The sequence below is a fragment of the Carlito syrichta genome, unplaced genomic scaffold, assembly GCF_000164805.1.
Source record: "Carlito syrichta isolate Samal-C Ts95f unplaced genomic scaffold, Tarsius_syrichta-2.0.1 Scaffold135908, whole genome shotgun sequence".
NCBI classification, from domain to species: Eukaryota; Metazoa; Chordata; class Mammalia; order Primates; family Tarsiidae; genus Carlito; species Carlito syrichta.
In genome coordinates this window covers 115537-128324 of record NW_007080004.1, presented here as the reverse complement: position 1 = coordinate 128324, position 12788 = coordinate 115537, and the positions used below count along the sequence as shown (strand labels likewise).

General features: G+C 44.7%; 1 protein-coding gene across 1 annotated transcript in view; it reads left to right on the top strand.

Annotated features, from left to right (window-relative positions):
* SAMHD1 (SAM and HD domain containing deoxynucleoside triphosphate triphosphohydrolase 1) overlaps positions 1–12788 on the top strand; it is a 51897-nt gene that overhangs the window by 4396 nt on the left and 34713 nt on the right. Inside the window, exons 4-5 of the mRNA XM_021708371.1 lie at positions 5686–5846; positions 9011–9126. Coding sequence (XP_021564046.1) covers positions 5686–5846; positions 9011–9126 — 277 coding nt within the window. The remainder of the gene's footprint in view (positions 1–5685; positions 5847–9010; positions 9127–12788) is intronic.

Sequence of the window (12788 nt, the reverse complement as noted above, 5' to 3'; positions counted from 1 at the left end):
CTACCATGCCCGGCTGATTTTTTGATTTATTGTAGAGATGAGTTCTCGCTGCCCAGGTGGGTCTCGAACCCGCGGGCTCAGGCAATCCACTCACCTCCGCCTCCCAAAGGCGCGGGATTACAGGCTGAGCCACCGAGCCCAGCTGTAAAATTAATTTTGAAGGAAATGGAAGAAAATCATCCTGGTGATGGATGTGGGTTGTCGGTCTTTACTTTTCTATGCTAGCATTTGAATCAGAAGATAAACTAAAATATGTTAAGCATATAGAAAATCAAATAAACCACTGCCCACCCTGTCAAATCTACACTTTTTTGCCTAATTTGCTTCAAGTCTATTATTTTTAGAACAAAATATTAGAAATTACTGAAGACTTCTTTTGTACTGCTCCTATATTCTGTTTCTATTCTTTTCTCCCCAAAAGTAAGCATAATCCTGAATTTGGTGTTTATAATTTTCATGTATTTCTTTACTGTTGCTACATGTTTATGTATGTATAGCCACAAACAATGTATAGTTTTATTTTATATATCTTTTAAATATTATATAAATGATATTGCACCATAAATAACTAAAACTTCATTTATCATGATTCTTTTTTTGAATCTCACTCTGTTGCCCAGGCTGGAGTTCAGTGCCACGCTCATGGCCACCACAGTCTCGACCTGCTGGCCTCAGACGATCCTTCCACCTTAGCCTTCCAAGTAGCTGGAACTACAGGCATGCACCACCACACCCAGCTAATTTTTTGATATATTGTAGAGACAAGGTCTTGCCAAGTTGCCCAGGCTAGTCTTGAACCCTTGAGCTCAGGCAATCCTCTCGCTTCCAGAGTGCTGGGATTACAGGCGTGAGCCACTGCGCCTGGTAATAATATATTTTAAATATGATTAGAACTTTAACTTCATTCATGTGAGTACCCCCTGTTTACCAGGCTCGTGACTACCACAGCCTTGACCTGCGGGGCTTAGGCGATCCTTCCGCCTCAGCCTTCCAAGTAGTTGAAACTACAGATGCACGCCACCATGACCGGATATTTTTTGATTTATTGTAGAGACAAGGTCTTGTCAAGTTGTCCAGACTGGTCTTGAATCCCTGGGCTCAGGCAATCCTCCTACCTCTGTCTCCCAAAGTACTAGGATGAACCAACATTTTTAAACCATCCCCCCACCCCACTTTTTAACTTTTTTTTTTGAATCAGAGTCTCACTCTGTCACCTAGGCTGGAGTGCAGTGGCACACTTACCACCACCCCAGCGTTGACCTGCTTGGCTCTGGCAAGCCTTCCACCTCAGTCTTCCAAATAGCCAGAACTGCAGGCACGTGCTACCATACCTTGCTAATTTTTTATCTGTTGTAAAGACAAGGTCTCGCCAAGTTGCCTGAACTGGTCTTGAACCTGCAGACTCAGGCAATCCATTCACTTTGGCCTCCCAAAGTGCTGGAATTACAGGCTGAGCCACCGAGCCTGGTCTAATTTTGATCTGTTGTAGATACAAGGTCTCGCCAAGGTGCCGGGGCTGGTTGGAACCCGTGGGCTCAGTCATTCCACCCGCCTCAGCCTCCCAAAGTGCTGGAATTATAGTCTGAGCCACCGAGCCTGGCCAGGTTTTAAATTTTTAAAACTTTTTGACTCTTTCATAATAACACTTAACCTAAAATATACATTTGCCTTTGTGTGGTGGCATGTGGTTGTAACTTGAGCCTAGGAGTTTGAGGCTGCAGTGAGCTATGATCATGCCTGTGAATAGCCGTTGCAATCCAGACTGGGCCATAGAGTGAGGCCCTGTCTCTAAAGAACAAAACAAAAGACCACAAACACACTGTTATACAAAATATTTTATCGTTATATCCTTGTCCTATAAACATTTTTCAGTTTTTTCTTTTAATTTCTTTATTTTTACTTCAAAACCTTTTTTTGTTAAAAACTAAGACATGAGCACACTTTTACCTAGGCCTACACTCCTAAACCTACACAAGGCTGGAGTTGTCAAATCAATATCTTCTGTCTCCATGTCTTGTCCCATCTGAAGGTCTTCAGGGGCGGTAACACTCATTGAACTGTTATCTCCTATGATAACAATACCTTCTTCAGGAATACCTCCTAAGAGACTGCCTGAAACTGTGTTGCAGTTAACTTTTTAAATTTTTTATTATTTATTTTTAGATTTTAAAATATAGTTTATTTAGAAAGTTGATTAGAGCAAAAGAGAGAAAAGGTAGATCCACTTCCCCTAGATTGGGGAAGGGGCCAGAGCTTATAGAAAAGTATGATCCTAACCTTTTTTTTTTTTTAGTAAGTGGGAGGACTTACTTCATTGTTACGTTCTAAACAATGAAATATATAGTGTAGTCAGGCATGGTGTCTCACGCCTGTAATCCCAGCAATTTGGGAGACTGAGGTGAAAGGATTGCCTGAGCCCACGGGTTCGAGACCAGCCTGGACAACTTGTGAGACCTCGTCTCTACAATAGTCAAACAATTAGCTGAGCATGGTGGCATATGCCTGTGGTTCCAGCTACTTGGAAGGCTGCGGCAGAAGGATCGCCTGATCCCAGTAGGTGGAGGCTGCGATGGACGTGAGCGTGCCTTTGCACTCCAGCCTGGGCGACAGAGGGAGACTCCAACTCAAAATAAAGGGGGGGAATGGTTTAAAAACATTAACTCATCCCAGCACTTTGAGAGGCAGAGGTGAGAGGATTGCCTGTGCCCAGGGATTCAAGACCAGCCTGGACAACTTGGCAAAACCTAGTCTCTACAATAAATGAAAAAATTATCCAGGTGTGATGGCACACGCCTGTATTTTCACCTACTTGAAAGGCTGAGGCGGAAGGATCCCCTGAGCCCAGCAGGTTGAGGCTGGGTGTGCCACTGTACTTCAGCCTGGGCAAGAGTGAGGCTCCTACTAAAAAAAAAAAAAAAAAAAAAAAGAATAGTATAGTAAATATATAAACCAGTAACAGTATATTGTCGTTTTCAAGTATTATGTGCTGTACATAATTGTATGTGATACACTTTTTTTTGTTAGAGTCTCACTCTGTTGCTCAGACTGGAGTACAGCGGCTTGCTCACAGCCACCACAGCCTCAGACCGCTGGGCTCAGGCAGTCCTTTGCCTCAGCCTTCCAAGCAGCAGGAACTGTAGGTGTGTGCCACCACACTGTTACTTTTTTTAATTTATTTTAAAGATGAGGTCTTGCCCGGGCTGGTCTTGAGGACTTAGGCAATCCTTTCACCTCTGTCACCCAAAGTGCTGGGATTATAGGTGTGAGCCACCATGCCCAGCTGTGATATACTTTTTTTTTTTTTTTTTTTTGAGTTGGGGTCTCACTCTGTCACCCAGTCTGGAGTGCAGTGGCCGCTTCCGGCCACCGCAGCCTCGACCTGCTGGGCTCCAGCGATCCTTCCGCCTCAGCCTTCCAAGTAGCCGGAATTACAGGCATGTGCTACCACGCCCGGCTGATTTTTTGATTTATTGTAGAGATGAGGTCTCGCTGCCCAGGCGGGTCTCGAACCCGCGGGCTCAGGCAATCCACTCACCTCAGCCAACCAAAGGCGCGGGATTACAGGCTGAGCCACCGAGCCTGGCTGTGATACTTTTATATGACTGGTCACGCAGTAGATTTGTTTACTTATACACAAGCATCACCATGAACATACAATGCATTGTGTTGCTGCGGTGTTACCACAACTATGATGTCACTAAGCAATGGGAATTTTTCTTTTTTTTTTCTTTTTGAGTGAAGTCTCACTCTGTTGCTCAGGCTGGAGGGCGGTGGCATGCTCCCAGCCACCGCAGCCTCAACCTGCTAGGCTCCAGTGATCCTTCCGCCTCAGCTTTCCAAGTAGCCAGAACTGCAGGCACACGCTACCACACCCGGCTAAGCATTTTTCAACTCCATTATAATCTTATAGGACCACCGTCATATATGAGTTTCATCATTGACTGAAACCTCATTATGTGGTGCATGACTGTGTTTTTAAAAGAAATGAATTCCTTATCACCAACATGTTGGACCAGATGACCCCTTTAACCTACTTTTTTTTTTTTTCTTTTTGAGTAGGGATCTCACTTTATCTCCCAGGCTAGAGTGTAGTGGCACAATCCTGGCTCACTGTGGCCTTGACCTCTTGGACTCAAGCAATCCTTCCTCCTCAACCTCTCGAGTAGCTGGAACAGGCACATGGCACTATGCCCAGCTAATTTTTGTATTAATTAATTTTTTTTTTTTTTTTTTTCAGAAATGAATCTTGTGTTGCCCAGGCTGGTCTCCAACTCTTGCCTTGGCCTCTCAAATTGCTGGGATTACAGACATGAGCCACTGTGCCCTGCCCCTTTTAAGCTTCTTTAAAGCATTGTGGTTCTGTAACTCATACTTAAGTTTCTGTGTATTGATATGGTACACTTTAAATATAGTAGTCCAATGTGTTAGCATATATGATTTGCAGTTCAACACGAATTGTTCAAAAATGTTTTGAGTTTCTACTGCCAGGCAAGATGATATGCAATGTGTTCTGAGACTGTAACGGTAACAAGACAGACAAGGCTCTTCACCTCCAAGAAAGACATACAGTTGGTTTTTTTTTGGCTTTTTTTTTTTAATCAGAGTTTCACTCTTGTCACCCAGGCTGGGGTGCAGTGGCATGATCACCACAGCCTTGACGTTATGGGCTCAGGTGATTCTTCTGCCTCAGCCTCCTGAGTAACTGGGACTATAGGAATACACCACCACACCTGGCTAATTTTTTTTTTGGAAGTCTCACTCTATTGCCTAGGCTGGAGTGCCGTGGCATACTCATGGCCACCACAGCCTCAACCTGCTAGGCTCAGGTTATCCTTCCACTTCAGCCTTCCAAGTAGCTGGAACTATAAGCTTATGTCACCACACCTGGCTAATTTATTTATTTATTGTAGAGATGAGGTCTCATCAAGTTGCTCAGGCTGGGATTTTTTTCTCTCTCCCTCTCTGCTTCCTCTCCCCCTCCCTCCTCATTTTAATAATGGATATTATATAGATACATTTTCTTTGTTTTTTTTAGTTGGAGTCCCACTAAGTCACCCAGCCTGGAGTGCTGGTCTCAGGCGATACTTACACCTCAGTCTTCAAGTAGCTGGTACTACAGGCACGCGCTACCATACCTGGCTAATTTTTCTATTTATTGTAGAAACAAGGTCTTGCCAAGTTGCCCAGGCTGGTCTCAAACCCCTGGGCTTAGGCAGTCAATCCTCTTGCCTCCACCTACCAGAGTGCTGGGATTACAGGCTTGAGCCACTGCGCCCGGCTATAGATACATTTAGAAAAACATTTAGACATAGTGTCTATAGAAATATTGCTTACATGATCTGAACAAATGTTGAAGTCAAATGAATATGTTAAATAAGTGTTCAACTGGAATACAAGACTACTTATTAAAGACTAATTAAATCTTTTATGATTAAAATTTTGAAATCCTTATCTTTCTATTAGAATCCATTAGGAAGAAGTAAAATATACCCACATCCAATATACTTGATCGGTTTGGTAGTGATACCTAAATAAGGTAATGATATTAGTATCTTGTCATTTTCCTTAGTGTTATTCTTACAGGTAAGTAACTTTGACTTTGCACTGTAGTTGAGAATGACTGCACAAAAAATTTAAATGGAGTTATGTGCTATTACTCATATTAACTTAAATATAATTTTTTAGGTAATTAATGATCCTATCCATGGCCACATTGAGCTCCACCCTCTCCTCATCCGAATCATTGATACACCTCAATTTCAGCGGCTTCGATATATTAAACAGTTGGGAGGTGGTTACTATGTTTTTCCAGGAGCATCACACAATCGATTTGAGCATAGTCTAGGGTAAGAAGGGAACGGTGGGTAATTTGAAACTGTTACATACCTCCTTTGTCTCTTGAAATAATTATCTTGTCTTCATCTTTTAGAGAATAAATACAAAATGATGGTAATATCCTTTTTTTATTGATAAGGAAATTGAGGCTTTTTATTTACCTTGCTGTAGTTCATTTATTTTGTGTATTCTGATAAGCCACCACAGATCTTTCCTGGAAAGATAATGAAAATGAAAGTGTCGGTTGACAGGTCATTTAGATAAAATATTTGTGTTTAAATATTATTTAAAAGGTAATAGAGCTTGTTATTAGTATAACTAACTCTGTAATTCAGTCATTTAATTTTCCTATAGTCTCTGTTTAGTAGTATATAGAATTGCTGTCTGAAATCAGATCATTTTCTTACCTGTCAGGAAATGTGGAAGTCAAAAGTATTTGTATTCTTAAAGACAGTGGTGCCTCTGTTACATACAATTAGGCCAAGACTTTAGTCTGCTTTCTGTTATAAAATGTAGAGCCAGGAGGACATGGACAGGGAAGAATAGAAGGGCTTCCAGATTTTCATGAAGTGTACTTACGGGGGATTACTTTGGTTCTTTGTTTGTGTGTTTAGAACCATTTTTACTTTGAACACAAGGGTCTGTACTCAAAGGTTCATTCAATTCATCAACAGATATTTATTGAGCAGCTGGGTGCAGTGGCTCACACCTGTAATCCCAGCACTTTGGGAGGTGGAGGCGAGAGGATTGCCTGAACTCAGGAATTCGAGACCAGCCTGAGCAAAATGGCAAGACCTCGTCTCTACAATAAATCAAAAAATTAGCCAGGCATGGTGGCGCATGCCTGTGGTTCCAGCTACTTGAAAGGCTGAGGTAGAAGGATCACCTGAGTCCAGCAGGTTGAGGCTGCTACCACTGCCCTTCAGTCTGGGTGACAGAGTGAGACTCTGACTCAAAAACAAACAAAAAACGTATTTATTGAGCACTTAGTAGGCCCTATGAAACCACAAACAAGATAGCAACTGTAAGGCCAGGTGCAGTGGCTCATGCCTGTAATTCCAGCACTTTGGGAGGCTGAGGTGAGAGGATTGCCTTAGCCCACGGGTTTGAGACCAGCCTGGGTAACCTGACGAGACCTTGGCTCTACAATAAATCAAAAAATTAGCCATGAATGGTGGCACATTCCTGTAGTTCCAAGCCACTTGGAAGACTGAGGTGGGAGAATCCCCTGAGCCCAGCAGATTGAGGCTGCAATGACCGTGAGCGTGCCAATGCACTCCAGCCTGGTTGACAGAGTGAGACTGCAACTCAAAAAACAAAAAAAAGATAGCAACTGTAGCTCAGAGTTCAGGGGGAAGAAAGATGTTATATTCATTCAGGAATTACTCTCAGAGGGTAGGGCTGGAAGCACATTTAACATTTGTTAAGTACTTCATCTTTAGGCTGTGTTGAAGCATTACAAAGCCAGAGAGTCAGCCGGGCTCGGTGGCTCAGCCTGTAATCCCGCGCCTTTGGGAGACTGAAGTGAGTGGATTGCCTGAGCCCGCGGGCTCGAGACCCGCCTGGGCAGCGAGACTTCATCTCTACAATAAATCAAAAAAATCAGCCGGGCGTGGTAGCGCATGCCTGTAATTCCGGCTACTCAGAAGGCTGAGGCAGAAGGATCGCCGGAGCCCAGCAGGTTGAGGCTGGGAGCAGGTCACTGCACTCCAGTCTGGGCGACAGAGTGAGACTCCAACTCAAAAAAACAAAACAAAACAAAGCCAGAGAGTCCTGCTTTAAAAAAGACTGATGAAATACACAGAACAAAATTTGTCATTTGAACTATTTTTAAGTGTATGCTTCAATAGTGTTAAATACATTCACAGAACATTTTTATCTTGCAATATGAAAATTCTATATAGCTAATAAGCAATTCCCCATTTCCTCCTTCCCCCACCCCCTAGTAGCTACTGCTCTGCTTTCTGTTTCTATGTATTTCACTGTGCTAGGTACTTCATTTTGTCTTTTTGTGATTGGCTTATTTTACTTTGTGTAGAATGCTCAAAGTTCATCTATGTCGTAACGTGTGTCACAATTTCCTTCCTTTTTTTTTTTAGATCAGAAAATATCACTTAAAAGTAAATTAGAGAAGATTCACCTCCCCAAGGTAGAAAAGGGGGCCAAAACCAAGAAATATGGCCTGGCCATAGCTCAGCAAGCACATGGCTACATTATAGCTTAGCAAGGCAATGGCAAATTTCCTTTCTTTTTAAGGCTGAGTAGTATAGAGCACATTTTGTTTATCCATTCGTCTGTCAGTGGACACTTGGGTTGCTTCCACCTCTGGGTTCTTATAAATAGTGCCAGTGTGAACATGGGTATACAGATGTCTTTCAAGATGCCACTTTTGGTGTTTTGGTCATATTCTCAGAAGTAGAATTGCTAGATCATTATGGGAATTTTTTATTTTTTTGAGTTGGAGTCTCACTCTGTCGCCCAGACTGGAGTGCAGTGGCTGCTCCCGGCTACCGCAGCCTCCACCTGCTAGGCTCCGGCGACCCTTCCACCTCAGCCTTCCACGTAGCCAAAACTATAGGCGCGCGCTACCACGCCCGGCTAATTTTTGATTGATTGTAGAGATGAGGTCTCACCAAGCTGCCCAGGTGGGTCTCGAACCCGCAGGCTCAGGCGCTCCACTCGCCTCGGCCTCCCAAAGTGCTGGGATTACAGGCTGAGTCACCGAGCCTGGTCAGTAATTTTATTTTTAATCTTTTTGTGGAACCACCGTACTGTTTTCCAAGGCAGCTATATCGTTATTCATTCTCACTAACAGTGCACAAGGGTTCTAGTTTCTCCACATCCTGGCCAGTACTCGCTGTTTTCTGTTTTTGGATAGTTACTTTCCTAACAGTAACTACCAAGCCGGTGAGACGTCACATCTCATCGCAGTTTTGGTTTGCGTTTTCCTCGTGATGAGTGATGTTGAGCCAAAGTCCTGCTCTTGGGAGTCTGTTGGTGTGTGTTCCTGCCTACTTTCTGAAACAGACTATTCTGTGAACTTGTCCTGAGATATTACATACTTTTTTAAATTTATTATATTATTATATAGCGTTCTAATATAAGATGAATTAAGAAAAAGTTCTGGGAGACTGGAAGTGCCACTGCCCTTTCAACTTTTGTTTTTGCTCCGCAGGGTTGGGTATCTAGCCGGATGTCTAGTCCGTGCACTGTGTGACAAGCAACCAGAGCTGCATATAAGTGAACGAGACATGCTGTGTGTTCAGATTGCTGGGCTTTGTCATGACCTTGGTAAGCTGCACAAAGAGCCAAAGTTGCTATGTAGAATCATACCCTGTATCACTTCGCTTTGAAGTTGAAAAAGCAGCTCAACCAAGAGAAATATGGAAATTGTGTTTTAGTTCTTCATTGGCATTGATACAGATGTGCCCCTGCTGCTTCTTAGAATGACTCATAAGCACAAAACACGACTGTTTCATTTTCTTGTAGTCTTTCAGTGAATTTCCCGTGTTCAACATCTTTTCTATAAGCTATATGCTATGTGAAAGTTCTGATAGTGGGGTGTTCTTTTTTTTGAGTTGGAGTCTCACTCTGTCACCCAGACTGGAGTGCAGTGGCCACTCTCGGTCACTGCAGCCTCAACCTGCTGGGCTTCAGTGATCCTTCCACCTCAGCCTTCCAAGTAGCTGGAACTACAGCCACGCGCTACCACGCCTGGCTGATTTTGGATTTATTGTAGAGATGAGGTCTCGCCAAGTTGCCCAGGCGTGTCTCGAACCCACGGGCTCAGGCAATTCACTCACCTCAGCCTCCCAAAGGCGCAGGATTACAGGCTGAGCCACCGAACCCGGCTTAATTTTTGATTTATTGTAGAGATGAGTCTCACCAAGTTGCCCAGGCGGGTCTCAAACCTGCAGGCTTACGCAGTCCACTCACCTCAGCCTCCCAGAGCACTGGGATTATAGGCTGAGCCACCGAGCCCGGCTGTGGGGTGTTCTTACTACTGTTTTTAGGATGGTGTCTATTTGATTTTTCTGTCTTTTTTATTGAGCAAAATCATCATTTTCCTCTAGTAACTCTGTCAAGTCCATTTCTTGCATATCTGCATTACCCAATCCACCTTAGACACATTTTGGTTTTTTTGAGTTGGAGTCTCACTCTTGCTGCCCAGGCTAGAGTGCAGCGTCATGTTTATGGTCACCACAGCCTCAACCTGCTGGGTTTGGGTAATCCTTCTGCCTCAGCTTGCCAAGTAGCTCGAACTATAGATGCACGCCACCATGCCCAGCTAGTTTGTGTGTGTGTGTGTGTGTGTGTGTGTGATTTATTGTAGAGACGAGGTTTCCCAGGCTGGGCTCGAACCCCCAGGCTCAGGCAATCCTCTCGCCTTGTCCTCCCAAAGTGCTGGGATTACAGGCTGAGCCACCACACCCAGCCTCTCTAGACACATTTAAAACTCCTTTTCTCACCCATGTGAGGTCTTGGGACACTTTAAGTAAAAGAATATCATCTTTTCCTTTGATAAGGCTCAGTGGCTCAGCCTGTAATCCCATGCTTTGGGAGGCTGAGGTGAGTGGATTGCCTGAGCCCACAGGTTTGAGACTCGCCTGGGCACTTGGCAAGACCTCATCTCTACAATAAATCAAAAATTAACTGGACGTGGTAGCGCGCACCTGTAGTTCCAGCTACTTGAAAGGCTGAGGCGGAAGGATTGCTGGTGGCTGGGAGTGGCCACTGCACTCCAGTCTGGGTGACAGACTGAGACTCCAACTCAAAAAAAAAGAAAAAGATGCTGGGCTCAGTGGCTCAGCCTATAATCCCGTGCCTTTGGGAGGCTGAGGTGAGTGGATTGCCTGAGCCCGCGGGTTCGAGACCCGCCTGGACTGCGAGACCTCATCTCTACAATAAATCCAAAATCAGCCGGGCGTGGTAGTACGCACCTGTAATTCTGGCTACTCGGAAGGCTGAGGCAGAAGGATCACCGGAGCCCAGCAGGTCGAGGCTGCGGTGGCCGGGAGTGGCCACTATACTCCAGTATGGGTGACAGAGTGAGACTCCCACTCAAAAAAAAAAAAGAGAAGGGATTATCCCTTCAAAATCACAGGAGGTTTTACCTCTGTCCTTGTAGTTTATTACTATCTATTCTAGGATCTTGAGAGTTGTCTTTGCCCTCAGGGGAAAGGAGGTATCCCCTGTTTCAATAGCCAGATACCTAAAGGGGGTGGGGGGTACTCTCATGTCCCCCTGGAGATTTCACTAGAACCAATACCACCTCCTAGATGACAGATTCTTGGTACTTTGAGAGAGAATCATTGGGAAACCTTTGCCCATCCCCAGGAGTCTGAGCAATGCAATTATGAGCCTTTAGGTACACACTGTGATATGTGAAGAAGACCTTGGCTGGTCCAAGTGGGCTCCCTCTACAGTCTTATCGCTCACTTCTGGGGAAAAAGCTGACAGTGTCAGGGTTGTGAAACAACAGAATTTCAAATTATAAAATGTTGTGAACTTTAAAATCACTTATGAATAAGAAACTAGTAATTTTCACTCATGGTTGTCCATGTCATCAGTAAAAATGTCAAGATATAGGCCAGGTGCAGTGTCTCATGCCTGTAATCCCAGCACTTTGAGACGCAGAGGCAAGAGGATTGCCTGAGCCCAGGAGTTCAAGACCAGCCTGAGCAACGTGGTGAGACATCATCTCCACAATAAATAAAAAAAATTAGCTGATGATAGTAGTGTGTGTGCACCTGTAATTCTAGTTACTTGGGGAAGTTGAGGCAGAAGGATCGCCTGAACCCAGCAAGTTGAGGCTACCTTGGCCATGATTGAGCCACTGTACTCCAGTCTGGGTGACAGAGTGAAACTCCAATTCAAAAAAAAAAAGTTAAGTTACAGCCCCAATATGTGGGGGGTTTTGGGGGTTTTTTTGAGTTGGAGTCTCACTCCGTTGCCCAGGCCAGAGTATAGCGGCATGTTCACAGTCACCCCAGCATCAATCTGCTGGGCTCTGACAATCCTTCCACCTCAGGCTTCCATGTAGCCAGAACTATAGGCATACACTACCTAACGCCTGGCTAATTTTTGATTTTTTTTTTCTTTTTTTGAGTTGGAGTCTCATTCTGTTGCCTAGGCTGTAGTGCAGTGGCATACACGCTCATGGCTACCCCAGATCAACCTGCTGAGCTCTGGTGATCCTTCCGCCTCAGCCTTCCAAGTAGCTGGAACCACAGATGTGTGCTACCACGCCCGGCTAATTTTTTATTTATTGTAGAGACGAGGTCTTGCCAAGTTGCCCGGGCTGGTTTCAAACCTGCAGGCTCAGGCAATCCATTCATCTCAGCCTCCTAGAGTGCTGGGATTACAGGCTGAGTCACCGAGCCTGGTCTAATTTTTTATTTATTGTAGAAACGAGGTCTCACCAGTTGCCTGGGCTGGTCTCAATCCAGGGGCTCAGGCAATCCACTTGCCTCAGCCTCCCAAAGTACTAGGATTACAGGCTGAGCCACCGAGCCCGGCCCAATATGTGTATATTTTTTATAAAATATGTACATTACAAAACTTACATAAAGATAGACGTTTCTAGCCAGGAGTGGTGGTTCATGCCTGTAATCCCAGCACCTTGGTAGGTGGAGGCGAGAGGATTGCCTGTGTTCATGGGTTTGAGACCAGCCTGGACTTGGCGAAACCTCATCTCTACAATAAAATTAAAAAATTAGCCAGGTGTGGTGGTGCATGCCTGTGATTCCAGCTACTTGGAAGGCTGAGGTAGAAGGATCACCTGAGCCCAGCAGGTTGAGGCTATGGTGGCTGTGAGCGTGCCACTGTACTCCAGCCTGGGCAACAAGAGTGAGACCCCCAAGCTGGGCTCGGTGGCTCAGCCTGTAATCCCACGCCTTGGGAGGCTGAGGTGAGTGGATTGCCTGAGCCCGCGGGTTCGAGACCCTCCTGGG